This window comes from Oncorhynchus keta, chromosome 24 (assembly GCF_023373465.1).
Source record: "Oncorhynchus keta strain PuntledgeMale-10-30-2019 chromosome 24, Oket_V2, whole genome shotgun sequence".
Classification (NCBI taxonomy): domain Eukaryota; kingdom Metazoa; phylum Chordata; class Actinopteri; order Salmoniformes; family Salmonidae; genus Oncorhynchus; species Oncorhynchus keta.
In genome coordinates this window covers 48,905,349-48,932,451 of record NC_068444.1, presented here as the reverse complement: position 1 = coordinate 48,932,451, position 27,103 = coordinate 48,905,349, and the positions used below count along the sequence as shown (strand labels likewise).

Below are 27,103 nucleotides of genomic sequence, written 5' to 3'. Positions count from 1 at the left end.
AGTTTTCCATAGGATTGAGGTCAGGGCTTTGTGATGGCCACTCCAATACCTTGACTTTGTTATCCTTAAGCCATTTTGCCACAACTTTGGAAGTATGCTTGGGGTCATTGTTAATTTGGAAGACCCATTTGCGACCAAGCTTTAACTTCCTGACTGATGTCTTGAGATGTTGCTTCAATATATCCACTTAATTTTCCTTCCTCGTGATGTGAAGTGCACCATTCCCTCCTGCAGCAAAGCACCACCTGCCATCCCGTGCTTCACGGTTGGGATGGTGTTCTTCAGCTTGCAGGCCTCCCCCTTTTTCCTCCAAACATAACGATGGTCATTATTGCCAAACAGTTCTATTTTCGTTTCATCAGACCAGAGGACATTTCTCCAAAAAAGTACGATCTTTGTCCCCATGTGTAGTTGCAAACTGTAGTCTGGCTTTTTTATGACGGTTTTGGAGCAGTGGCTTCTTAATTGCTGAGCGGCTTTTCAGGTTATGTTGATATAGGACTAATTTTACTGTGGATATAGATACTTTTGTACCAGTTTCCTCCAGCATCTTCACAAGGTCCTTTGCTGTTGTTCTGGGGTTGGTTTGCACTTTTCGCACAAAAGTACGTTCATCTCTAGGAGACAGAACGTGTCTCCTTCCTGACTGGCATGACGGCTGTTTGGTCCCATGGTGTTTATACTTGCATACTATTGTTTGTACAGATGAACGTGGTACCTTCAGGCATTTGGAAATTGCTCCCAAGGATGAACCCGACTTGTGGAATTCTACAATTTTTTTCTGAGGTCTTTGCTGATTTCTTTTGATTTTCCCACAATGTCAAGCAAAGAGGCACTGAGTTTGAAGATAGGCCTTGAAATACATCCACAGGTACACCTCCAATTGACTCAAATGATGTCAATTAGCCTATCAGACGCTTCTAAAGCCATTACATAATGTTATGTAATTTTCCAAGCTGTTTAAGGGCACAGTCAACCTAGTGTATGTAAACCTCTGACCCACTGGAATTGTGATACAGTGAAATAACCTGTCTGTAAACAATTGTTGGAAAAAGGACTTGTGTCATGGACAAAGTAGATGTCCTAACTGACTTACCAAAACTATAGTTTGTTAACAAGAAATTTGTGGAGTGGTTGAAAAACAAGTTATTATTATTATTATTGACTCCAACCAAGTGTATGTAAACTTCTGACTTCAACTGTATGTACTGTCACTGTGGGGACGACATCATCGATGCACTTATTCAAGAAGCCAGTGACTGATGTGGTGTACTCCTCAATGCCATCGGAAGAATTGCGGAACATAGTACAGTCTTTGCTAGCAAAACAGTCCTGTAGGTAACATCTAGTCACTGGTGCGTCCTGCTTGAATTTTTGCTTGTAAGCAGGAATCAGGAGGAAAGAATTTTGTGATGAAACAAACGTATGTGTAGTTGAATTTATTCCGGCACTGTGTGACTGTTGTCTTTTTGCTGTCGCTGCCTTATTGTATATCACGGTGGCAAATGAACGAATGTGTTATAGAGCAAACAACGCAATTATCACAACATAGGTTGTAATATGGCTTTTTATTGGCTTGGCTTCCCCAGTGTGGTCGTGGTGGCTCAGTTGGTATAGCATGGCGCTTGTAACGCCAGGGTAGTGGGTTCGATTCCCGGGACCACCCATACGTAGAATGTATGCACACATGACTGTAAGTCGCTTTGGATAAAAGCGTCAGCTAAATGGCATATATTATATTATATTATGTTACCCACACACCGTTACTGCCTATTCTATGTGTCTGGTAAATATTTACATTGTGCTGGTATTGAAAATATTGCAGAGGGCTTGTCCACTCCATAATCTGATAGCAGTTGGAATTTCACCCTTTGCCACCCCCCCCTTCCTCACAACTCCCAAGTGGCGAAGTGGTCTAAGGCACTGCATCTCAGTGCAAGTTGCCTCACTGCAGTCCCTGGTTGAAGTCCAGGCTGCATCACATCCGGCCGTGATTGGGAGTCCCATAGGGGGGCGCACAATTGGCCCAGTGTCGCCCAGGTTTGGCCGGGGTAGGCCGTCATTGTAAATAAGAATTTGTTCTTCACTGACTTGCCTAGTTAAAGAAAGGTTCAACAAAAATAACAAAGGTAAAAATCTCCCTTTTGAGATGTTTTGTGCCATTAAACAGATGCCCATTGTGTAGAACTGCTCATTTAGACAGACGAGGGGGTCCAACGATGTGGCAATGGCCCCTTGAAGCGGAGGCTGACACTAGTGGGAATTCTAGTGGGAATTCTCTTATGGCCTCTGAGCAGCATTGTGATAGCTGAACAATTAGTCCTAACTACTGTAACGTGTTATAGTGTTTGTCACCTGCGGAGTTGCATACAGTAAACCAGCACTTCAACAATGGCTGGTGCTCACAATAGGCCTCTCTAATCCATGTATGTATTCCATGTGTGTTTATCAAACAGGATTCACACCCAGCACTAACACACCTGATGGAAATACTGTCAAAGGATTAATGATAAGTTTAATAGTTGGATCAGGTGTGTGAGTACGGAGCTGGAACAAAAAATGTTTCACCCTGTCGGTCTCCGGGGCTGAGGAATATAACCCAATTCCTTTCCCTGGATACTAAATCATTGTTGTGGAAAGAGAGAACAATAATATTTGTTGTGATTTGTTAATAATATCATCATATTCATATTATAGCACCATAGCCACAGGAAGTAGTTTGGGGGTGGCGATGCTGACATTTGTTTTGGTCTGTGCTCCAGATGGCTATATTGGTCTGCTAATACAGGACTAGTAAAGGCCCAGTGCACTACTTAAAAAATATATATTAATATTTTTTAATTCCAATTTTTCAGAGGGTGTTGCAGCATCCTCATCATCCCTACTTCCCGCGGCTATTTATAGCACACACCTATATAGTTTATCAATGGAAGTTTTCCCTGGCACTATTTTTCTTTGTTTTACTTTGTGTGATTATATCTCTATTACGAGTCAAGGTGGACAGAATGTATACATTACATTACATTACATTTAAGTCATTTAGCAGACGCTCTTATCCAGAGCGACTTACAAATTGGTGCATACACCTTATGACAACCAGTGGAACAGCCACTTGCATCTAAATCTTGTTGGGGGAGAAGGATTACCTACCCTTACTTACCCTATCCTAGGTATTCCTTGAAGAGGTGGGGTTTCAGGTGTCTCCGGAAGGTGGTGATTGACTCCGCTGTCCTGGCGTCGTGAGGGAGTTTGTTCCACCATTGGGGGCCAGAGCAGCGAACAGTTTTGACTGGGCTGAGCGGGAACTGTACTTCCTCAGTGGTAGGGAGGCGAGCAGGCCAGAGGTGGATGAACGCAGTGCCCTTGTTTGGGTGTAGGGCCTGATCAGAGCCTGGAGGTACTGAGGTGCCGTTCCCCTCACAGCTCCGTAGGCGAGCACCATGGTCTTGTAGCGGATGCGAGCTTCAACTGGAAGCCAGTGGAGAGAGCGGAGGAGCGGGGTGACGTGAGAGAACTTGGGAAGGTTGAACACCAGACGGGCTGCGGCGTTCTGGATGAGTTGTAGGGGTTTAATGGCACAGGCAGGGAGCCCAGCCAACAGCGAGTTGCAGTAATCAAGACGGGAGATGACAAGTGCCTGGATTAGGACCTGCGCCTACCTCATCCAAAGGATGTACCTATTGACTATGAGTAATTGGGATGAGGGAGAGAGGGTTGTTGGGAGAGAGAGGGAGGAAGAGATTTTGAGTGAAAGGCGGTCCAAGGTCCGTGCCATGCTTAGATCCCAAGGTCTGCAGGGGACGTTGCAAAAGTTTACACAGCGTGAGAGTGGGGTGATATAGAGAGAGAGAGGGCGGAGTGAAGAGGGGAAACAGAAACAAACAGAAAGAGAAAAAGAAAGACGATAAGTTTTGTTCAACAGTGCCTCTTTATCTTGTCTTATCTTAGGAAACTTGCCGTAAGGAGAGAGGGGAAAAAAACAAAAATGAATGAAACAACCCAGACTTACTAATCACCTTTGTACAACTGTGGGTCTTTGCGAAAACTAATGGGAGTGACTTGTAAAGATGACACTTAGGGCTTATGGGGCTAGATTCCAGGAGATGCACTGTACTAGCACTAGCTATCACATTGAGGTAGAGGGGATCGGTAGAGGGAAGGTGGTGATGCAATCAAGCCGGGGGGCCTGGGCAGGGACAAGGGGGGATCAGGGAGGTTGGTAGGGTGACTAGTTTGAGACACTCAAACAGGGAGGGGACAGGTACGACAGTAAAGAACCGCTCTGTGTTCTGTTGCCGTGGCTCACTCGAAGACGATATGTACCTTTGTACTCGCCACTCAAACTCACAGTCGAGGTGATAGCCCTAGTCCCTCTCTTCTCTTCCTCTCCTCTCCTCTCAGACTAGGTGGCGTGGAAGGTTGGGACTACAGTATATGGTACCGGCCTGCAGCTCCAACTGTGTGACTGACTGATTTTCAACTTTTCTTAGAATGCTTTGTGCTTTACAGTTACTGTAGCTGCTGACCAGAAAGCACACCATAGTACACCAAAACATTTAGTAGCTGATGTGCTTCTTTTGCCTGGCTCCAAATAATACAGGGGTGTCTGGTCATTGATCAGTAATGTAGCCATTCATTTAGCTAATAAAATGGCCTGTTTGCTCTGTGGAGGTAAGTATGACTCAGGGATGATAAGAAAGTCTGGATGTGCTGTGCTTGTGTTATTTTCCTAGTAGTCTGGGTAAAGTATGTGAGTGTGTGTTTCAGTGGTGTGGTCCTCTATCATTTTAAAACCATTTATTACTAACAGATAGAACTCACGGGTCTTAATTCCGTTATCTTCCATTTTTTAAAGATCCATCCTTGTTCCAAGGTGACATAAAATGCTTCAATTATTATCACAGTATAATTCAGATATAGTACGGCCTGCACTCCTGAACCTTCTAATACTTTCAAGGGAGCTTAATAAGTGGGAGAAAGAGACAGGGAGTTACATGAAAATATCGATTTAAAGAAAGAGCTTGTATAATGTATTAATATACTGTATTATCATTGTGTCATACCAAAAGTAAACATTGCCCTACAATAGTGAAGGTTCTAGTTATTTTCTTTTTCAATAGTGCTGCTGAGAAGAAATTAACCACATCCTCATTCATAAACCCATCCCCTCACTCTTTCTCTCTTCCTCCCACTCCCTCTCTCTCTCCCTGTCCTCTCTTGTTCTCTACCCCCTCCCTCTTTATACCCCTCCATCTCTTTCTTTCTCTCTCTCTCTCTCTACTCATCTCTCCTTCTCTTTCCCCCTACTCCTTGTAACCCCCTACTCTTTTCTGTCCCTCTCTCCCCCTTCAGGGAAAAGGCTTGTCTGGTGACAGACTCAGAGCTGGACAAGGACCTCAGTGAGCTGCTGGGCCTGGGGAGCAGCGACACCCTCACCAATGGTAACCGTGCCAACGGGGAGGCCGCTAAGCGCCTGGCCAAACGCCTCTTCACCCTGGACGGCTTCAGGAAGTCCGACGTGGCCCGCCACCTCAGCAAAAAGTGAGCACCTGGCAACTAGCCTTCGTGTGTTATCAATCACTCTCTTTACTTACATTGTCAATGTATATAGCATATACTGGTATAATAAGCCTGGTTTGGAACTTATCTTAAACCTCTGTCTTCCTCCGCGGCCCTAAGTTTTCGTCTCCAAGGCTCAAACCGACTGCGCTCTGTGACTGGGAAAGCTGGTATCTGATTAACATGTTGTTGTTTTTTTCTCTCTCTCTCTCTCTCTCTCTCTCTCTCTCTCTCTCTCTCTCTCTCTCTCTCTCTCTCTCTCTCTCTCTCTCTCTCACTCACTCACTCACTCACTCACTCACTCACTCACTCACTCACTCACTCACTCACTCACTCACTCACTCACTCACTCACTCACTCACTCACCCCAGCAATGACTTCAGTTGTATGGTTGCAGAAGAGTATCTACACTTCTTTAACTTCAAGGGTCTTGCTGTGGACCAGGCTCTGAGGTGAGGGGTTCAGACTGACTGACTTGATCAACGTGAAAAACAAACACATTGGTTCTTGGTGACTGGATTTCTAGACATTACAAACGTTGCCTTAAAAGGGATACCGGGCTTCATTTTGTGTTCCATTGATCCAGTCACTGTAGTTAGTATATGGTAATACTGCTCTCTGGTGGCAAGTTGAGTGATGGCAGGTTAATAGGCCAATAGTGTTTATAGCACATAAATAACACTCCTAAATCAATTAATCAAGGGCGTGGTGATTAATTAAGTAGTTGAATGAGAGGAATAAGTGCGTAATGAGGTGCGTTTCCGCTGGTCTGGAACTTAAAAATGGCCACCCTGAAGATACTGGATACTTGATTGGGGTTGAGAAACAGTGTAATCCTGCTTAATGTGTGTGTATGTGTGTTCCAGAGCCTTTCTCAGACAGTTTTCCCTGATGGGGGAGACTCAGGAGAGAGAGCGGGTGCTGGCTCACTTCTCCAGGAGATACCTGCACTGTAACCCCAAACTTATACCCTCTGAGGGTAAGAGGACAGTACTGTCTAATGTCTACTATAGTTACTATAGAAATATGGCAGCTCAGTCGTCATGTTAATAGATGCAGTGGTGTAAAGTACTTTACTTTACTATTTATATAAAAAATATTTTACCTCACTACATTCTTGTTTTCTCCCCAATTTCGTGGTATCCAATTGGTAGTTACAGTCTTGTCTCATCGCTGCAACTCCCGACTCGGGAGAGGCGAAGCTCGAGAGCTATGCGTCCTGCGAATCACAACCCAACCAAGCCACACTGCTTCTTGACACAATGCCCACTGCCGGGCGGCAGGGTAGCCTAGTGGTTAGAGCGTTGGACTAGTAACTGAAAGGTTGCAAGTTCGAATCCCTGAGCTGACAAGGTACAAATCTGTCGTTCTGCCCCTGAACAGGCAGTTAACCCACTGTTCCTAGGCCGTCATTGAAAATAAGAATTTGTTCTTAACTGACTTGCCTAGTAAAATAAAGGTAAAATAAAAATGTAATTAACCCGGAAGCCAGCTGCACCAATGTGTCGGAGGAAACACCGTACACCTGGCTACCATGTCATCGTGCACTGCGCCCGGCCAGCCACAGGAGTTGCTAGTGCACGATGGGACAAGGACATCCCTGCCGGCCAAACCCTCCCCTAACCCGGACGACACTGGGCCAATTGTGCCACCCCCCTATGGGTCTCCCGATCGCGGCCGGCTGCGACAGAGCCTGTACTCGAACCCAGAATCTCTAGTGGCACAGCTAGCACTGCGATGCAGTGCCTTAGACCACTTTACTACATTCCTAAAGAAAATAATGTACTTTTTTTGTAGTACTTAAGTTATATTCTGAATGCTTAGCAGGACTGGAAAATGTTCCAATTCACGTACTTATCAATAGAGCATCCCTGGTCATACCTACTGACTTTGATCTGGCGGACTCACTAAATACACATGCTTCGTTTGTAAATTATGTCCAAGTGTTGGGGCGAGACCCTGGCTATCCGTAAATAAATGAAAAAACATGAAAATTGTGCCATCTGGTTTGCTTAATATGATCAATTTGAAATGATTTATATTTTTACTTTTGATACTTAAGTATATTTTTGCAATTACATTTACTTTTGATACTTAAATATATTTTATTAAACCAAATACTTTTAGACTTTCACTCAAGTAGTATTTTACTGGGTTACTTTTCATTTTCTACAAAGGTATCTTTACTTTTACTCAAGTATGAAAATGACTTTTTCCACCACTGAATATGATGGATATGTTTCTTATCCAGATGGTGTCCATACCTTGACCTGTGCCCTGATGCTGCTAAACACAGACCTGCATGGCCATGTAAGTAGAGTTCAGTCTGTGTGTGTGCGTGCATGTGCGCGCGTGTGTGTGTGCGTGCGTGTTAGGTGAGTTCAGCCTAGAGTTTAGAGTAGAGACAATTTTCAGAGATCCATCCCCCCAGGCTCCACTGACTCAGTACAATGGTAGTTATGGGTGAAAAGCCCCAGACTGATTGAAGGCTGATCTGGGACCAGCCTCCTGATGACAATGTACTCCACACACTATCATAAATCCAGTCCATATCAAGCTGTAGACTGATTTCAGTACAACTCTAAATCTAGGCAATCTACAGCTGCATGGTGTGATGTGCAGCCTCTGCAAATGATTACAGATAGTTAAGTCAGAGCCATTTATATAATATATGGATACATTTAGCTCTGATTGAAGGGCTAGAGCTAGCTGGATGAAAAACCCACTCTCTCTATTGAGAGATGCCAGGCTGATATACAGCCTTCAGTGTATTCACCCCCCTCGACTTATTCCACATTTTGTTGTCTTACAGCCTGAATTCAATTTGCAGTCAATATATACTTATGTAAATGAGATATTTCTGTATTTCATTTTCAATACATTTGCAAACATTTCTAAAAACATATTTCCACTTGTCATTTGTCATTATGGGGTGTTGTGTGTAGATGGGTGAGAATGTTTCAGGCTGTAACACAAACAAATTTGGAAAAAGTGAAGAGGTATGATTACTTTCTGAAGGCACTGTAGCGCTGTGCTTCATCATCATCATTCATCATCATAGTCACCAATGTCGTCATCTTCATCATCATCATCATCAATGGCGTCATCCTGATCATCATAGTCTCCCGAATCTTCTGATTCCTCTTTATCGTCATTGACTCTTTTCATCAATATTTCCTCTATCTGTGAAAGTCCTCAGCCTGAAGTGTCTCCACTTGCGCTGCCGAATAGCTAGATATTTGATGGCAGGACTGAGTAAGACGCTTCAGGAGGGTGGTGACATGTGTTTGTGAGGCAGAGGTCCTGGGTTGAGCCTCGGTATGAGCCGAATCAGGAGGAAGTGTTACTCGCTAAGCAAGCAGCATGACGTCCTTTGCAGTCTTCCTCTTAACACTCTCAGCTCATCAGATTAAATCATTTGGATGAGGTCCCTTAAAGTCATTTCTTCCCATAACATCCTTCAAAGATGAATTCTAATATAGCTGTCAGAGAGCTGCAGAAGGTCTGATGAATTATAAAAATCTGTGAATGTATTTGTGGTTGAAATATTTTTGATGACTGATATTAGTGATACTTTTAAAGAATATATGTATATATAGCATAGTAGTCTCGGGAATCCCAGAGCTAGGGCAACAGTACTAGGTCTGGAAATGATGTAGGATTTTCTTGGCCAATTCAGGGAGAGTGCTCTTCAGGCAGACAACTCTTCCAACAAATCACACGTTTGGCGTAGACGGGCTTCAAAATAATCCCCTCTGAAACATGACCGAGGTGGACATGCAATGCGGACGCAGATGGCTAGGCACATTTTTTCCACAGTCAGTCAGTGGTTGTAAACTTGTAATGCTAACTTCATGGTGCATGCAAACTACTCACCTGCAAAAATACACTCATTGAATATATCCTCCGCGAGCTCCATCTAGCTAACTACCGGAAATGTTTATAGCAGAGCTCTGGACGGATTTTGAGGCACCCAACTCCGCCCTTTCGTCTCTCAAAATTGGCGTTGGCTTAAGTACAGACATGTACTATATGCTGGAAAATTGGTACATTGTGGGAGGCAACCTGTGTGTCTCAAGAGACTAATAGCATAGAGTAAGTCTGTGTGTCATATTTTTCAGAACATTGGCAAAAGGATGTCCTGTACACAGTTCATTGGCAACCTGGAGGGTCTGAATGAGGGTCAAGACTTTTCAAAAGACCTTCTGAAGGTGAGTCACTGTACTGTACATTGCTATAAACACACACACAAGCACACACACATATGCATACACACATGTGCACATGCACACAAGCACACACACACTGATGCACACGCACATGGATACACAGACACATGAACACACAGACACAAGCCACAGCGAGTGTGTTTGTGTGTCCTGCTGAGTGCTTTGTGTTGTTGTGCCATGGTATTCTGTACAGTAGCTCGGCCAGCTGGCCTCCGTGTGTCCCCTGAGTCCACCTACCACGGCTCTGCCTCGGTCACCATTTCCTGTAGCACACTTCAGCATGGCGCGGGGCGGGGTGGTGTGGGTTGGTGGAGGCTAATTGTTATGTTGTCTATAAGACATACTGCACATCCCCTCCGGGGCATCTGCGCTCAAGATCATACAATATTAGATTATGATATTAGGTTATTCCTGTTGTTGGCAACATAATGGGATTAGGTCCATCTGGGGGACTTCATTTAGAACCCACAGGCACACTAGTGGATGCCAGATGAGCTAAATCAGTGGGTTGCCTGCTGTTGACATGGCTAATGATGATGTGTTTTATTAATTTTGTCTGCAAAGTGTTCCCTCAACACAATTCCCCAGAGCATAAGTCAACAAGTTGAAATTATGTATCTATAATACATGAGAGGGAGTATGGAATATTTTTCGGCCAGAAATTAAGGGGTATGAATTCTAAAACAACTGCTTTTTGCATGTGAGAGAACTAGAGAGACATACAGAGACATACAGAGAGACATAGAGAGACTTCTTGTTGCCACAAGTAAATAGCAACCAGTGAAGAACAAACACCATTGTAAATACAACCCATATTTATGTTTATTTACCCTTTTGTACTTATATGACATTTGTAATGCCTTTATTCTTTTGGAACTTTGTGAGTGTAATGTTTACTGTTAATTTTTGTTTATTATCTACTTCACTTGCTTTGGCAATGTTAACATACGTTTCCCATGCCAATAAAGTGCTTAAATTGAAATTGAATTGAGAGAGAGAGACATAGAGAGAGAATGACATTACTTTCAGACAAAATTACAGCTTACTTGAACAGAGCAATACTCAAACATGAGGCATCAAAGCCCAACAAACTGCATGCTATTAAGAAATGCTATAGATTAAAGAAATAGTTTAGAAATCTACCAAAGAACAATTGGTCAAAAACAAATCCAATCCCTCCCAGATGACATTCTGGGCAAAATGTTTATTGTAATAGTGAAGGTGTTAACTTAGCAGTTGAATGCCTGAACAGTGTATTTGTCATATCAAATGTTTAAAAAATACTAGCAGAATTTTTTTTTTTAAATGACAGCATATTTAAGACCTAAATGCAGACACAGGAGGCAGATGGTAGAACTCCGACATATATTATAACAAAGGGAGAATGCAAAAGCAGGTCGGGACAGGCGAGAGTTCATAAACCAGGTCCAAACAGTAAAAGACGATAGGTAGTCTCGAGGTCAGGCCAGGCAGGGGTCAGAAACCAGATCCGAGTCCACAACAGTACAAGAGGATAGGCAGGCTGTTAGTCAGAACAGGCAGAGTGGTCAGGCAGGCGGGTACGCAGTCAGGACAGGCAAGGTTTGAAACCAGGAGGACTAGAAACAAACAGAGACTGGGAAAAACAGGAGCAAGGAAAACCGCTAGTTGTCTTGGCAAACAAGACAAACTGGCACAGAGAGACAGGAAACACAGGGATAAATTCAAAAATGCTTTTGACTCAATTTGGCATACATTAATTCCAGACAACATTTCCCTAGAGGATACAAACAATCACACATACCTCAGCCTAAACATCAGCACCACATCCGCACCAAAGGAAACTAGCAAACATCAGCACCACAGGAAACGAGCAAACATCAACACCACAGGAAACTAGCAAACATCAGCACCACAGGTAACTAGCAAACATCAACACCACAGGTAACTAGCAAACATCAGCACCACAGGTAACTTCCACAAGGCTGTGAACAATCTGAGAGGCAAGAAGGTCCTTCTACGCCATCAAAAGGAGCATACAATTTGACATCCCAATTAGGATCTGGCAAAAAATACTTCAATCAGTTATAGAACTCATTGCCGTCTATGGCAGTGAGGTCTGGGGTCCACTCACCAACCAAGAACAAACTAAATGGGAAAAACACCCAATTGAGACTCGGCATGCAGAGTCCTGAAAGATATCCTCAGAGTACAATGCAAAACCCCTAATAATGCATGCAGAGTAGAAATAGGACTATACCTGCCCACTAATTATCCAAATCCAGAAAAGAGCCATTCAATTCCAGAACCACCTAAAGGAATGCAATGCCCAAACCTTCCATCACAAAACCCTAACATTGAAGGAGATGAACACCTCAGCCAACTGGTTCTGGGGCTCTGTTCACAAATACAAACAAACCACACGGAGCACCAGGGCAGCAACACAATTAGACCCAACTAAATTAAAAACTACTTCAAGACGGTTGGAAAAGCATTCCAGGTGAAGCTGGTTGAGAGAATGCCAAGCATGTGCAAAGCTCTCATCAAGGTAAAGGGTGGCTGCTTTGAAGATTTTTTGGTTACTACATCATTCCATATGTGTTATTTCATAGTTTTGATGTCTTCACTATTAACCTACAATGCAGAAAATAAAAAAAAATAAAAAAAAACTTGAATGAGTAGGTGTGTCCAAACATTTGACTGGTACAGTATATATAGATATATATGTCAGTATTACACTCAAATTACACAAGCCCACAAAAAAATTGAACACAAACTGGATCTGTTAGGTTGGATGCAGTATATCACAGTGCCATCTGTTTTGTCACCAAAGCCCAATATGCTACCCACCACTGCGACCTGTATGCTCTCGTTGGCTTGTCCTCGCTTCATACTCATCGCCAAACCCACTGGCTCCAGGTCATCTACAAGTCTTTGCTAGGTAAAGCACCGCCTTATCTCAGCTCACTGGTCACCATAGCAGCACCAACCCATAGCACACGCTCCAGCAGGTATATCTCACTCGTCACCCCCAAAGCCAATTCCTCCTTTGGCTACCTTTCCTTCCAGTTCTCTGCTGCCAATGATTGGAATGAACTGCAAGAATCGCTGAAGCTGGAGACTCATATCTCCCTCACTAGCTTTAAGCACCGGCTGTCAGAGCAGCTCACAGATCCCTGCACCTGTACATAGCCCATCTGTAAATAGCCCATCCAACTACCTCATCCCCATACTGTATTTATTTATTTATCTTGCTCCTTTGCACCCCAGTATCTCTACTTGCACATTCATCTTCTGCACATTATCACTCCAGTGTTTAATTGGTATATTGTAATTACTTTGCGACCCTGGCCTATTTATTGCCTTATTGCCTTATCTTACCTCATTTGCACACACTGTATATAGACATTTTCTACAGTATTATTGACTGTAAGTTTGTTTATTCCAGTGTAACTCTGTGTTGTTGTATGTGTCGTACTGCTTTGCTCTATCTTGGCCAGGTCGCAGATGTAAATGAGAACTTGTTCTCAACTAGCCTACCTGGTTAAATAAAGGTGAAATAAAAAAATTTAAATAGGTGAAATACCGCAGTGTGCAATCCCAATCGTAAAATGTGTTACCTGCTGCCACGAGAAAAGGTCAACCATTGGGTCAGAAACACCAATGTGAATATAACCTATATCAAATCAAGTCCAAGTTTATTTGTCACGTACGCCGAATACAACAGGTACTTCACCTTACAGTGAAATGCATACTAACAAGCCCTAACCAACAGTGCAATTTTTAAGTTAAAAATAAGTATTACATAAACAATAGATAAGTAAAGAAAGAAAAAAAATCTGTAAAATGACTGGTGGTACCGGTATAGAGTCAATGTGCGGGGGCACCGATGAGTTGGGCTAATTGAGGTAATGGGGGGCACAATGCAAATAGTCCGGGTAGCCATTTGATTACCTGTTCAGGAGTCTTTTGGCTTTGGGGTAAATGCTGTTGAGAAGCCTTTTGGTCCCAGACTTGGTGCGGTAGCAGAGAGAACAGTCTATGACTGGGGTGGCTGGGGTCTTTGACAATGTGTCGAGGTGCTGGATGGCAGGAAGCTTAGCCCCAGTGATGTACTGGGCCTTACGCACTACCCTCTGTAGTGCCTTGCTGTCGGAGGCCAAGCAGTTGCTGTACCAGGCAGTGATGCAACCAGTGCTCTCGATGTTGCAGCTATAGAACCTTTTGAGGTGCTGAGGACCATGCCAAATCTTTTCAGTCTCCTGAGGCGGAATAGGTATTGTCGTGCCCTCTTCACGACTGTCTTGGTGTGTTTGGACCATTCTAGTTTGTTGTCGATGTGAACTTGAAGGAACTTGAAGCTCTCAACGTGCCTATTTATTTCCCCCGTCATTTGAAATACATTCTAATATTTGCGCATTGTCACAACACCGTACATAGTTTATGTAACATTTGAAATGTTATGCTACATTTTTTAACCGCAAATATTATAATATTTAAAATGTTGTTATTCTCTTGAAACTTTTTCTGTGTGTAACGTTTACTGTTAATGTCAGATTTTTTGGGGGTCTTTGTTTTGTTTAATTTGCCTTGTTGGTTTTTAGTCGTTGTTTTGTTTATTGTTTATTGCACTTGCTTAAACACTTTTTCCATGCTAATAAAGCACCTTTGAATTGAATTGAATTGAGAGCGAGAGAGAGAGGGAAAGCACAGGAATAAGCCCATTGACCATTGATTTTTATTAATGCAACGTATAGATCAAGGACGTCTTTTAAAATCAGGCTCTCCTGCCACTCTCTCTGACTTTCCTTTCTCTCTCCCTCTCTTTCTCTAACTCTTCAAATGTTTTCCCTGCCCGCTCTCCATCTCTCCATTTCTAAATCTTCTGGTCACTTTTTTTTCTCTATGCTTTGCTCTCGTTTTCTGTCTTTCTCACCTTTTGCTTTGTCACTGTAAATGCTCCCTCACCTACTTGCACTCCCACTCCCACTCCCACTCCCACTTCTCTGCCCCATCCCCCTCCTGGCTTATCCTTCAATCACTTCCTTCTGACTGAATGAATGTCATGCCGGTTCCCTGTTATCTGCTTCATATCCCTAGTCTCCTTCCCCCCTTTTCCTGCTTTCCCATTTCCCCCTCCATATCTGGAATGTATCCCTGCTCAGCACAGAGTTCACCCTAATCATAATAATTTTCCATTATATACACACAGACACACACACGGGCGCATATATGTGCATGCATAGACACACACATACAAACACACACACGCTGCTATGTGTCTCATACTGGGCCAACCTGAGCCTGACATCTGCACCAATCCATCCAATTTCACTCATTCTCTCATTCTGTCTCTGTCTCTTTATTTCATACTCTCATTCTGTCTCTCTCCACTTCGAGCTCTCTCTTTAATGCTCTCTCTTTCTCACTAACTTTCTATCTCCTTCTCTCTTCCCCCTCTCTCTCTCTCTCTTTCTCGTGCCTGCTCTCGCTCTCGCTCTCGTTTTCGTTTTCAGTATAGCACCATTTTGCCAGCACCGCAGCACCACACACCACGCCACCCTCTCACTCTTTGCCTACTCTCTTTCACCTCCCTCCCTCCCCTTTTCTTGAGATTCAAAGTGTTTTATTTCCGGCGATATGAAATAGCAGCGACCCCCGGAGGAGGCAAACCTATGTGCTGCTCTTCTCTTCTCTTCTATCTCTGACATTACACTCTCTCTTTCTCACCATCTTTCTCTTTCCCTGCTACACTTTTCCATTCCTCAACCCCCTAATACTAAGCAGCTCATGGCCAGTCTTCTGTTTTTTCCTTTCCCCCTTTCCCCATACTCTCTTTCTCTCCTCTAGCTCTTTCTCCTTTCTCCTTGTACACTCATTCTGTTATGCATATTTTATTTATCGTGAAGTAAGGAGGCATGTTGTATTGTTGTTTGTTTATTTGTTTATGTACATATATATTCATTCTATTTTATAGAGACTCTGTCTTGTATCTAGAGTACTGTAGAATCGAATATTTAAAATCACATAGATCTCATATCTCCAAAGATACATAGTTATATAGAGTATAGAGGTGGGTAAGGTGATAAACATGTGCCATATGTGGTACAGTACATGGATGTACAATATAGCATGGAGAATACCTTTGTCACATTCTGACCTTTATTTTCCTTTGTTTTGTCTTTATTTAGTATGGTCAGGGCGTGAGTTGGGGTGGACAGTCTATGTTTTGTGTTTCTGTGTTTGGCCTGATATGGTTCTCAATCAGAGGCAGGTGTTAGTCGTTGTCTCTGATTGGGAACCATATTTAGATAGCCTGTTTTGTCATTGTGGGTGGTGGGTGATTGTCTATGTTAGTTTGTTTGTGTCAGCACAGTTCTTATAGCGGCACAGTTGTTCTTGTTTTGTTTATTGTTTTGTGTTCAGTGCTTTAATTAAAATATCATCATGAACACATACCACGTCGCATCTTGGTCCGCTCCTTACTCCTCTTCAGACGAAGAGGAGGAAATCTGCCGTTACAGCCTTTTGCATCCAAAATACTGGAAAAACACAAAAGGATCACATTCAGTTATACAGATTACAGACATATGTGAGGTGATCTTTTTTGGGGGGGGGGAGGATTTCCATACGTGCTGTATGTTGAGGTATGGCTGGGAGGGACAGTGTACACAGAGGGGTACTAAACTGAACCCTCCAACTACAGCTGAAATCAGGAACCAGGTGGCTTATTTCATTCATTCTCTTATTCTCTCTCCTTGCTCTCTCTTTAACTCTAACTATCTTTCTCACTAACTTTCTCTCTCCTTCTTTCTACCCTTCTCTTTCTCTCTCACTCTCTCTCCATCCCCCTCTCTCTCTCTCTCTCGGCAATGCAGCTTTCTCAGATTAAACCCAGTGATATGTTTCCCGTTAACATTACAATAGAGGGACAGAATGGAGAAATCTCCTGTACTGTGCAACTAGCTGGCTATGGTGTCACACTTCTCTCATTTCTTTTTGTATAAAACAAATAAAACCATGAAAAAGGTGACATGGCCGGTGGCCCATGGGTCTGTTAAGATTGTTTTTAAAGATTTTGGCTCAATTTCTCTGTTATACTAATCTGTAATGAGCATTTGACTGACCAGTGGGCAATGGCCAGCACCCCTATCAATATGGGCTGGCCTGGTTTTCTGATAGGCTGAGTTGAGGTCACGCAAACTCACATTCAAAGTAAAATGTAGGATCAGCAAAGAGACCTGCTCCAACTCTGTCATCAGTTAGACAGCCAAGATCATGGATTATAAAAAACAGAAAGGGTGCCTATAAACTTAGAAAGTGCACATTGTGCATGGTCACCTCACTCAAAATGTCATTTTTTGGGGGTGGCTAAAACCATGATTTGGTCAAACAGTAAAGTGCATTATCCTAATGATTCCTGTAATGCAAGTGTCTGCCCTGCCCCATCCCTCTACCTGTGCACTCACTGGAGCCTGCTGCTGTGAAAAACGAGCCACTCTCCTATCCCCACCAGCGCTCAAGTAAAAAATGCTTCTGATCGTATAACATTTCAAAATGCAATTGCAGGATAAACACAGCTTTGGAAGCTTTGTCCTCTTGTCCCTGATGAAGAGAAGAGTGTGTCAGCTTTCTGTAGGTAGGGTTGAAATCGGAAGTTTACATACACCTCAGCCAAATACATTTAAACTCAGTTTTTCACAATTCCTGACATTTAGTCCTAGAAATAATTCCCTGTCTTAAGTCAGTTTGCATCACCACTTTATTTTAAGAATGTGAAATGTCAGAATAATAGTAGAGAGAACGCTTTCTTTCAGCTTTTAATTATTTAATCACATTCCCAGTGGGTCAGACACTCAATTAATATTTGGTAGCATTGCCTTTAAATTGTTTAACTTGGGTCAAACGTTTCGGGTAGCCGTCCACAAGCTTCCCACAATAAGATGGGTGAATTGTGGCCCATTCCCATTCCTCCTGACAGAGCTGGTGTAACTGAGTCAGGTTTGTAGGCCTCCTTGCTCACACATGCTTTTTAAATTCTGCCCACAAACTTCTATAGGATTGAGGTCAGGGCTTTGTGTTGGCCACTCCAATACCTTGACTTTGTTGTCCTTAAGCCATTTTGCCACAACGTTGGAAGTATGCTTGGGGTCTTTGTCCATTTGGGAGACCCATTTGCCACCAAGCTTTAACTTCCTGACCGATGTCTTGAGATGTTGCTTCAATATATCCACACAATTTTCCTCCCTCATGATGCCATCTATTTTGTGAAGTGCACCAGCCGCTCCTGCAGCAAAGCACCCCCACAGCAAGATGCTGCCACCCCCATGCTTCACAGTTGGGATGGTGTTCTTCGGCTTGCAAGCCTCCCCTTTTTCCTCCTAAAATAACGATGGTCATTATGCCCAAACAGTTCTATTTTTGTTTCATCAGACCAGAGGACATTTCTACAAAAAGTATGATCTTTGTCCCCATGTGCAGTGGCAAACTGTAGTCTGGCTTTTTTATGGCGGTTTTGGAGCAGTGGCTTCTTCCTTGCTGAGCGGCCTTTCGGGTTATGTCGATATAGGACTCGTTTTACTATGGACATAGATACTTTGGTACCTGTTTCCTCCAGCATCTTCACAAGGTCCTTTGCTGTTGTTCTGGGATTGATTTGCACTTTTCGCACCAAAATAAGTTATTCTCTAGGAGACAGAACGCGTCTCCTTCCTGAGCGCTTTGACGGCTGCGTTGTCCCATGGTGTTTATACTTGTGTACTATTGTTTGTACAGATGAACGTGGTACCTTCAGGCGTTTGGAAATTGCTCCTAAGGATGAACCAGACTTGTGGAGGTCTACAATGTTTTGGCTGATTTCTTTTGATTTTCCCATGATGTCAAGCATAGAGGCACTGAGTTTGAAGGTAGGCCTTGAAATACATCCACAGGTACACCTCCAATTGACTCAAATGATGTCAATTAGCCTATCAGAAGCTTCTAAAGCCATGACATAATTATATGTAATTTTCCAAAGGCACAGTCTGTTTAAAGGCACAGTCAACCAAGTGTATGTAAACTTCTGACCCACTGGAATTGTGATACAGTGAATTAGAAGTGAAATAATCTGTCTTTAAACAATTGTTGGAAAAATTACTTGTGTCATGCACAAAGTAGATGTCCTAAACGACTTGCTAAAAATATACTTTGTTAACAAGAAATTTGTGGAGTGGTTGAAAAATGACTTTTAATGACTCCAACCTAAGTGTACGTAAACTTCCGACTTCCACTGTACATGTTTTTTCTTCTCAACTCTCAATACTCAGCTCAATAGCAACTATTTTACAGCCAAGGTACAGTATTTGATATGGCTTTGAGACACAGTTTGGAGTGGCGTACTTGCGCGAAATGGGCACTGGCCATTGCGAGGGCTTAGGCCTATAGGCAACTGCAAAGTTTTTTTTAGGACATACATTTACTGTTGGATGAATACATACCTACTAGCAGTGGGCATTATATTTAAAGTTAGCGATCTATTTCGTGTGTTTTGAGTTTCCACTTCCTCAGGTGTTGAACCCCAAAGGAATTAGCCTATGCTATTAGTTAGTGCACATAAATATCTCAATTGAACAACAACAGAAATCTGGAAATTCTGGAGTCCTATTATGACAGTAAAATATAGCAACTATAGTTGCCCAAAATTCACAGCAATCACTGGATTAGGTTTCACAAATATCTTGAACCATGCATTCCTGCTTGGACGTGTTGGATAAAAACAAACATATTTCTTGAATACCTCAGTAGTCTATTTATTCTACTTCTATATAAAGCACTATGAATTACTTTATAAGAAGGTTACCTGACCTAATCATGGGCTGGTGCCACCAACTGTAAAAGTTAGTGGCACCAGTGACACGAGGGGAAAATGTTAGTCTGGAGCCGTGTAATAATAATTAACACTTAGGTTAGGTGTTGATTCAGAGGAACACATACAGTATGACGGGTACTGATTTGCAATATAGTCGAAGTTGTTAGCGTGGTTTTTATAACGCATAAGGCTTAAGCAGACAGACAGACGGACGGACGGACGGACGGACAGACAGACAGACAGACGGACAGACGGACAACAAGAAGATGCACAGAGAGACAGCTGAGAAGATGCTGAGACAGAGACCGAAATAGTTGAGAAATCCTGTACTGTACTTGCAATGTTGTGTGCCAGCACTACTGCCTGTATCTAAAGAGGGTGTGTAGGGTCAGTGTATACAGTGGGGCAAAAAAGTATTTAGTCAGTGCAAGTTCACTTAAAAAGATGAGATAGGCCTGTAATTTTCATCGTAGGTACACTTCAACTATGACAGACAAAATGAGGGGGGAAAATCCAAAAAATCACATTGTAGGATTTTTAATGAATTTATTTGCAAATTATGGTGGAAAATAAGTATTTGGTCAATAACAAAAGTTTATCTCAATACTTTGTTATATACCCTTTGTTGGCAATGACAGAGGTCAAATGTTTTCTGTAAGTCTTCACAAGGTTTTCACACACTGTTGTTGGTATTTTGGCCCATTCCTCCATGCAGATCTCCTCTAGAGCAGTGATGTTTTGGGGCTGTTGCTGGGCAACACGGACTTTCAACTCCCTCCAAAGATTTTCTATGGGGTTGAGATCTGGGGACTGGCTAGGCCACTCCAGGACCTTGAAATGCTTCTTACGAAGCCACTCCTTCGTTGCCCGGGCGGTGTGTTTGGGATCATTGTCATGCTGAAAGACCCAGCCACGTTACATCTTCAATGCCCTTGCTGATGGAAGGAGATTTTCACTCAAAATCTCACGATACATGGCCCCATTCATTCTTTCCTTTACACAGATCAGTTGTCCTGGTCCCTTTGCAGAAAAACAGCCCCAAAGCATGATGTTTCCACCCCCATGCTTCACAGTAGGTATGGTGTTCTTTGGATGCAACTCAGCATTCTTTGTCCTCCAAACACGACGAGTTGAGTTTTTACCAAAAAGTTATATTTTGGTTTCATCTGACCATATGACATTCTCCCAATCTTCTTCTGGATCATCCAAATGCTCTCTAGCAAACTTCAGACGGGCCTGGACATGTACTGGCTTAAGCAGGGGGACACGTCTGGCACTGCAGGATTTGAGTCCCTGGCGGCGTAGTGTGTTACTGATGGTAGGCTTTGGTCCCAGCTCTCTGCAGGTCATTCACTAGGTCCCCCCGTGTGGTTCTGGGATTTTTGCTCACCGTTGTTGTGATCATTTTGGGGTGAGATCTTGCGTGGAGTCCCAGATCGAGGGAGATTATCAGTGGTCTTCCATTTCCTAATAATTGCTCCCACAGTTGATTTTTTCAAACCAAGCTGCTAACCTATTGCAGATTCAGTCTTCCCAGCCTGGTGCGGGTCTACAATTTTGTTTCTCGTGTCCTTTGACAGCTCTTTGGTCTTGGCCATAGTGGAGTTTGGAGTGTGTCTGTTTGAGGTTGTGGACAGGTGTCTTTTATACTGATAACAAGTTCAAACAGGTGCCATTAATACAGGTAACGAGTGGAGGACAGAGGAGCCTCTTAAAGAAGAAGTTACAGGTCTGTGAGAGCCAGAAATCTTGCTTGTTTGTAGGTGACCAAATACTTATTTCCCACCATAATTTGCAAATATATTCATTAAAAATCATACAATGTGATTTACAGGCCTCTCTCATCTTTTTAAGTAGGAGAACTTGCACAATTAGTGGCTGACTAAATACTTTTTTGCCCCACTGTATGTCTGGGGATGGGTTGTGTGTGTGCTGAGCTCACACATTCTTGCAGGTTACTTATACATCTATACGTCTGTATCTGTGTGTACCCAATTTTGACACAAAGGACACTTTAAACCATTCAAATGTGCACTAGGGGCCACTGTCCTGTTCCCTAGTCCCATATACTATTGCTCAGCAGAAGATGTCACACAGAGAGATGTTTGCACCCCCCCCCCCAAAAAAAAGGATTCAGTGTTCAATCAGGGACAGACATAACTTTACTATCAACAATTCTAGGAAAGGATTAGTGTTGTGCATTGGGGTTGTGCCGCAGAGCATCATGGGGTTTCTATGTGTTGAGATGAGCAAGTTCTAGAAAATTGTTGAAATAATTCCTGTCTCCCATCTCATCATTTTTTAATTGTTATAAAGATGTTGTTATGAATCTCCCCCAGACATAACAAAAGATTGGTGACAAGGAAGTCTGAACCTACAGAAACTATTATATCCAGAAGAAGTTGTTTTTTTACACGTTTTAAACTGTTACTTTACATGGTACAGTCTAGGCTAATGTTAGCACAGTGTATTGCTAGCAGAGGCAAGTGCATAGTTGAGCTAGCTAAAGGCCTGCACAGGCTGTAAACATTTTGCCGTCTTATGACATGATTTTGCTGTCCCAGATAAAATTTCCCCGTTGTGGGCCAATTCCTGCGTCGTAAACAATTGCTGGAAATGTTGGTTTGTTCAGTGTGACAGGGTCTGGGTCTGCCAATTAAGTATCACTTCGTGCAGTCGTAGTCTCCGACAAAGTTTTGGCAGTGTCAGAAGCCAATCCCAGTGACTGACCAATAGGAACACGGTAGCACTGAGTATTATTGTGAATAGTTAGATTAATATAATAGTTTGATTTAAATGTTTACATATTTTTCAAAAAAGAAAGAATAAGAAATAAGAAAGATTTCCCTAATAATCTTGTTTACATGACACATTCAAAATCAAATTACCTGGTGGGATTTAATAAATGCACAAAATTGCCAAAATAAATGTTCTACCACAAATGACTGTTATTTTTGGGACGCCTATTTGATGCTGAGTTCGGACATATAAAGTTTGTATTTGAAAACTATATCTAAGACACATACTTTTAGTTTTTCACTCATCCATAAGCATAGAGGGAGGCTTGCGCTGCCTGTGTTGACAAATGCTAAGCTCAAAAACACCCCTGCACAAACATAATTTCCTGAGTTCGACTGTTGTACTCAAGGCATCAGTTCTTCGTTCACAGTATTTCCCATTATCAAGGGCCATATTCAAGGGATGTCCAATGTCACCTCTGTTTTTTGCCCTGGCGATAGAACCCCTTTCTATTAAGCTAAAGGCCACACCCTCAATACATGGTATCTCCAGATGCGGACTGGAACACAAAGTTTCCTTGTATGCAGATGACTTGCTTTTATATATCTCAGACCCTGAAGCGTTTGTCCCTGAGGGAAGTACTGCGTAGGTTTGGTGTGTTTTCGGGCTATACATTGAATTTCTCAAAAAATGAATGCTTTCCTATTAATGAATTAGCATATCAAATTCCACAGGATACTATTCCATTTCGTATGTCAAAGTCTGGCTTTAAATATTTAGGGATCATTATCACCCGTACCTTGTCTTCCCCCCCATGATGAGAACTTTACTCCCCTAATTAACAAACTTAAACTGGACTTTCAGAGCTGGAGTATTCTTCATTTTACTTGAGCTGGTAAAGTGAATTGGATCAAGATGAATGTATTGCCCAGATTTCTGTACTTGTTCTTTTTTTACCAAAGTCTTTTTTCACTTCAGTGGATAAAGTTATATATTTTTTTCTATTGGGCGGTGGGAATCCAAGAATACGTAAAGCATTTCTCCAGAGAGATAGAACACACGGAGGACCAGCCCTTCCTAACTTGATGTATTATTACTGGGCAGCGAATATACAAAAGATTATTTACTGGCTTCACACCCCAGAAACTGACTGGTGTCAAACAAAAGCCAATTCCTGTTTCTCCTCCTCTTTGTCAGCCTTAGTCACCTCCAATCTCCCTCTTTCAGCTTCGTGCTACACATCCAATCCAGTTGTTGTCAATATTTTTATATTCAAGGTCCTATATGTAATACTCACCTCTTCCTTCCAGGCAAACCTTTTAGGCTGTGGCAGATGAATGGCCTTACTAAATTGAATTACATTATATTGATGGCACCTTTGCCATTTTCAAAGACCTCACTATCAAATTGATTCTACCCCATTCAAGTTTATTTAGGTATTTCCAATTCCGTTGGTTTATTCGCACTTGAAGCCCAACCTTTCCAATTCTATCACCCAAAACACCTTTTCAACTAAAGTGACTCATATCATGTATTTTTTAGATAATCATGTGCCTTGATAACCTATCACTCAATAAAATCCGATCTGAGTGGGAAAGGGAACTTGGTGGAGAGATCACTGATGAAGTCTGGAATGATGCCTTACTTACTGTAGATGGAAGCTCCTCTTGTGCCCGGTTAAGCATTATACAGTTTAAGGTACTTCACCGTATCCATTTCAGCAAGGCAAGATTATCCAAATTCTACCCAAATATTGATGGGTCACAACAAAACCAAGGAAATATGAAGATTGCGCTTACATTAAGATATGCAGTGTTGGTCATTATTGTACATAATTGTATTTATTTTACATTTAAAATAGTCCATAGTGGACTTGACCCACATGTTCTGGTCCTTTCCCTGTCTGACAGATTAATAGTCCACTATATTTAAAACCTTTTCTGAAGCATTTTATATCAAGTTGCACCCAAGTCCAGAAATGGCTATTTTTGGAGTACCAAACAACAATTGTTCTCGGACCAATATCAATCAAATCAATCAAATGTTTTTATAAAGCCCTTCTTACATCAGATGATGTCACAAAGTGCAGAAACCCAGCCTAAAACCCCAAACAGCAGGCAATGCAGGTGTAGAAGCACAGTGGCTAGGAAAAACTCCCTAGAAAGGGCAGAACCTAGGAAGAAACCTAGAGAGGAACCAGGCTATGAGGGGTGGCCAGTCCTCTTCTGGCTGTGCCGGGTGGAGATTATAACAGAACATGGCCAAGATGTTCAAATGTTCATAGATGACCAGCATGGTCAAATAATAATAATCACAGTGGTTGTCGAGGGTGCAACAGGTCAGCACCTCAGGAGTAAATGTCAGTTGGCTTTTCATAGCCGATCATTCAAAGTATCTCTACTGCTCCTGCTGTCTCTAGAGAGTTGAAAACAGCAGGTCTGGGACAGGTAGCACATCCGGTGAACAGGTCTGGGTTCCATAGCCACAGGTAGAACAGTTGAAACTGGAGCAGCAGCACGGCCAGGTGGACTGGGGACAGTAAGCAGTCATCAGGCCAGGTTGTCCTGACCATGGTCCTAGGGCTCAGGTCCTCCGAGAGAGAGAATGTCACGCTCTGACCTTTAATATCTCTGTTTTCTTTATATTTTGGTTAGGTCAGGGTGTGACGAGGGTGGGTATGCTAGTTTTGTATTGTCTAGGGGTTTTGTATGTCTAGGGGTTTAGTAGGTCTAGGTATTTGTATGTCTATGGTGGCCTGATATGGTTCCCAATCAGAGGCAGCTGTTTATCGTTGTCTCTGATTGGGGATCATATTTAGGTAGCCATTTTCCCTTTTGTGTTTGTGGGTTCTTATTCTATGTTTAGTTGCCTGTCTGCACTATCTGTATTAGCTTCACGTTTTGTTGTTTTGTTAGTTTGTTCAGTGTTTAGTGTTCATTCTTTTTTTTTTACCCCTTTTTCTCCCCAATTTCGTGGTATCCAATTGTTTAGTAGCTACTATCTCCTTCGTACGACGAACGTGACAAAGAAAGAAAGAAAGAAAGAAAGAAAGAAAGAAAGAAAGAAAGAAAGAAAGAAAGAAAGAAAGAAAGAAAGAAAGAAAGAAAGAAAGAAAGAAAAGGAGAATTCGAGAGAGCATACTTAAATTGACACAGGACACCGGATAAGACAGGAGAAATACTCCAGCTATACCAGACTGACCCTAGCCCCCCGACACAAACTCCTGCAGCATAAATACTGGAGGCTGAGACAGGAGCGGTCAGGAGACACTGTGACAGGGCCAAACAGGCAGGATATAACCCCACCCACTTTGCCAAAGCACAGCCTCCACACCACCACTTCAACCACCAACTTACCAATAGACAGCTGCATGCCATTGCTTTTTCCTCCCTGTTGGCCCGCAGAATGATTTTATTGGATTGGAAATCAATCCTGCCTTAGCCTCTCTTTGGCTAAAAGATCTGATGCTGTTCCTAAATTAGAAAAAAATTAAGTATACCATTTGAGGGTCAACCAACTCATTTTATTCCACATGGGACCAATGATATCCTATTTTGCGAAGCTCCAAACACTTCCTCCAGATTAGTACTCTTGGCCCTACCTCCACCCCTTGAGATTACTGCTATAGTCCTATAGGATCACCTAATCACCTGAAATTGTTAGGCTATTACATTTCTTCTTGTAACATTGTAACATTATTGTATACTGTTGTTTTGTTTTCTGATATGCAACTCAATAACTTTGCCTTTCTTTGTAAATGTGTTTGGAGGCATTCTGGGGAGAGGTCGAAGGGGGACAAAAAAGGGAAAAATGTACAGTGTCCTCACAAATAATCTTTCATTCATTGTGAATAAAAAATATTATACATTTTTAAAAAGTGAAAAAAGTAAAGCTGTAAAAAAATATATATTTTTTTAAATTCATGCTGCAGTTGACGTAGCCTACATCAGCTGACGTAGCCTCACAAGCCAAAGCCAGAATGTGATGACAAATCTGAAGCAAATTGTACAATCTGACCAGGTTGATTTTTATTTTTTTATTTCACCTTTATTTAAGATTTAGGCTAGTTGAGAACAAGTTCTCATTTACAACTGCAACCTGGCCAAGATAAAGCAAAGCAGTTTGACACATACAACAACACACATGGAATAAACAAACATACAGTCAATAATACATATGATAATTGATATCAAGATTTTAATTTGGTTACACAGTGTGACTTGTAATAATCATAAAAAACTGAATCCAACATACAGTGCGGGAAGGTCTTAAAAGACCACGCTTTAGTCTCCAATGTTTATTGAAAACATTTGCACAGTGATAGAGAACAAGTGCTCATTGTGCAAATGTTTTTAATAAACATTGGATATATAGTTTATATGTTGTCAGCATTCTAAGCCAACCCCGTCTTTTTTGCCCAAAATTTGCGCATCTGTCAGTTTTGTTGCTAAACAACCAATCCGTCTATTGCAGTTGATTGGTGACAATGACATGAACATATATTCAGCATGACATTCATGCAAGCATTATAATATATTTACAACCCAAAAGTAACGTGAAATGCACTCGTAACTTATGGCATAAGCCATATACACTGAGTATACAAAACATTAGGAACACCTTCCTAATATTGCATTGTTCCCCCTTTTCCCCTCAGAACAGACTCAATTTGTTGGGGCATGGACTCTACAAGGTGTCGAAAGCGTTACACAAGGATGCTGGCATGTTGACTCCAATGCTTCCCACAGTT

At 42.2% G+C, this 27,103-nt stretch overlaps 1 protein-coding gene across 2 annotated transcripts in view; it reads left to right on the top strand.

Moving 5' to 3' along the window:
- Nucleotides 1–27,103, top strand: part of LOC118357675 (uncharacterized) — a 113,382-nt gene that overhangs the window by 46,964 nt on the left and 39,315 nt on the right. For both annotated transcript variants that reach the window (XM_035735037.2, XM_035735036.2), the window contains exons 6-10: nucleotides 5,353–5,541; nucleotides 5,931–6,011; nucleotides 6,426–6,538; nucleotides 7,811–7,869; nucleotides 9,681–9,770. In XM_035735037.2, the coding sequence (XP_035590930.1) occupies nucleotides 5,353–5,541; nucleotides 5,931–6,011; nucleotides 6,426–6,538; nucleotides 7,811–7,869; nucleotides 9,681–9,770 (532 nt within the window). The remainder of the gene's footprint in view (nucleotides 1–5,352; nucleotides 5,542–5,930; nucleotides 6,012–6,425; nucleotides 6,539–7,810; nucleotides 7,870–9,680; nucleotides 9,771–27,103) is intronic.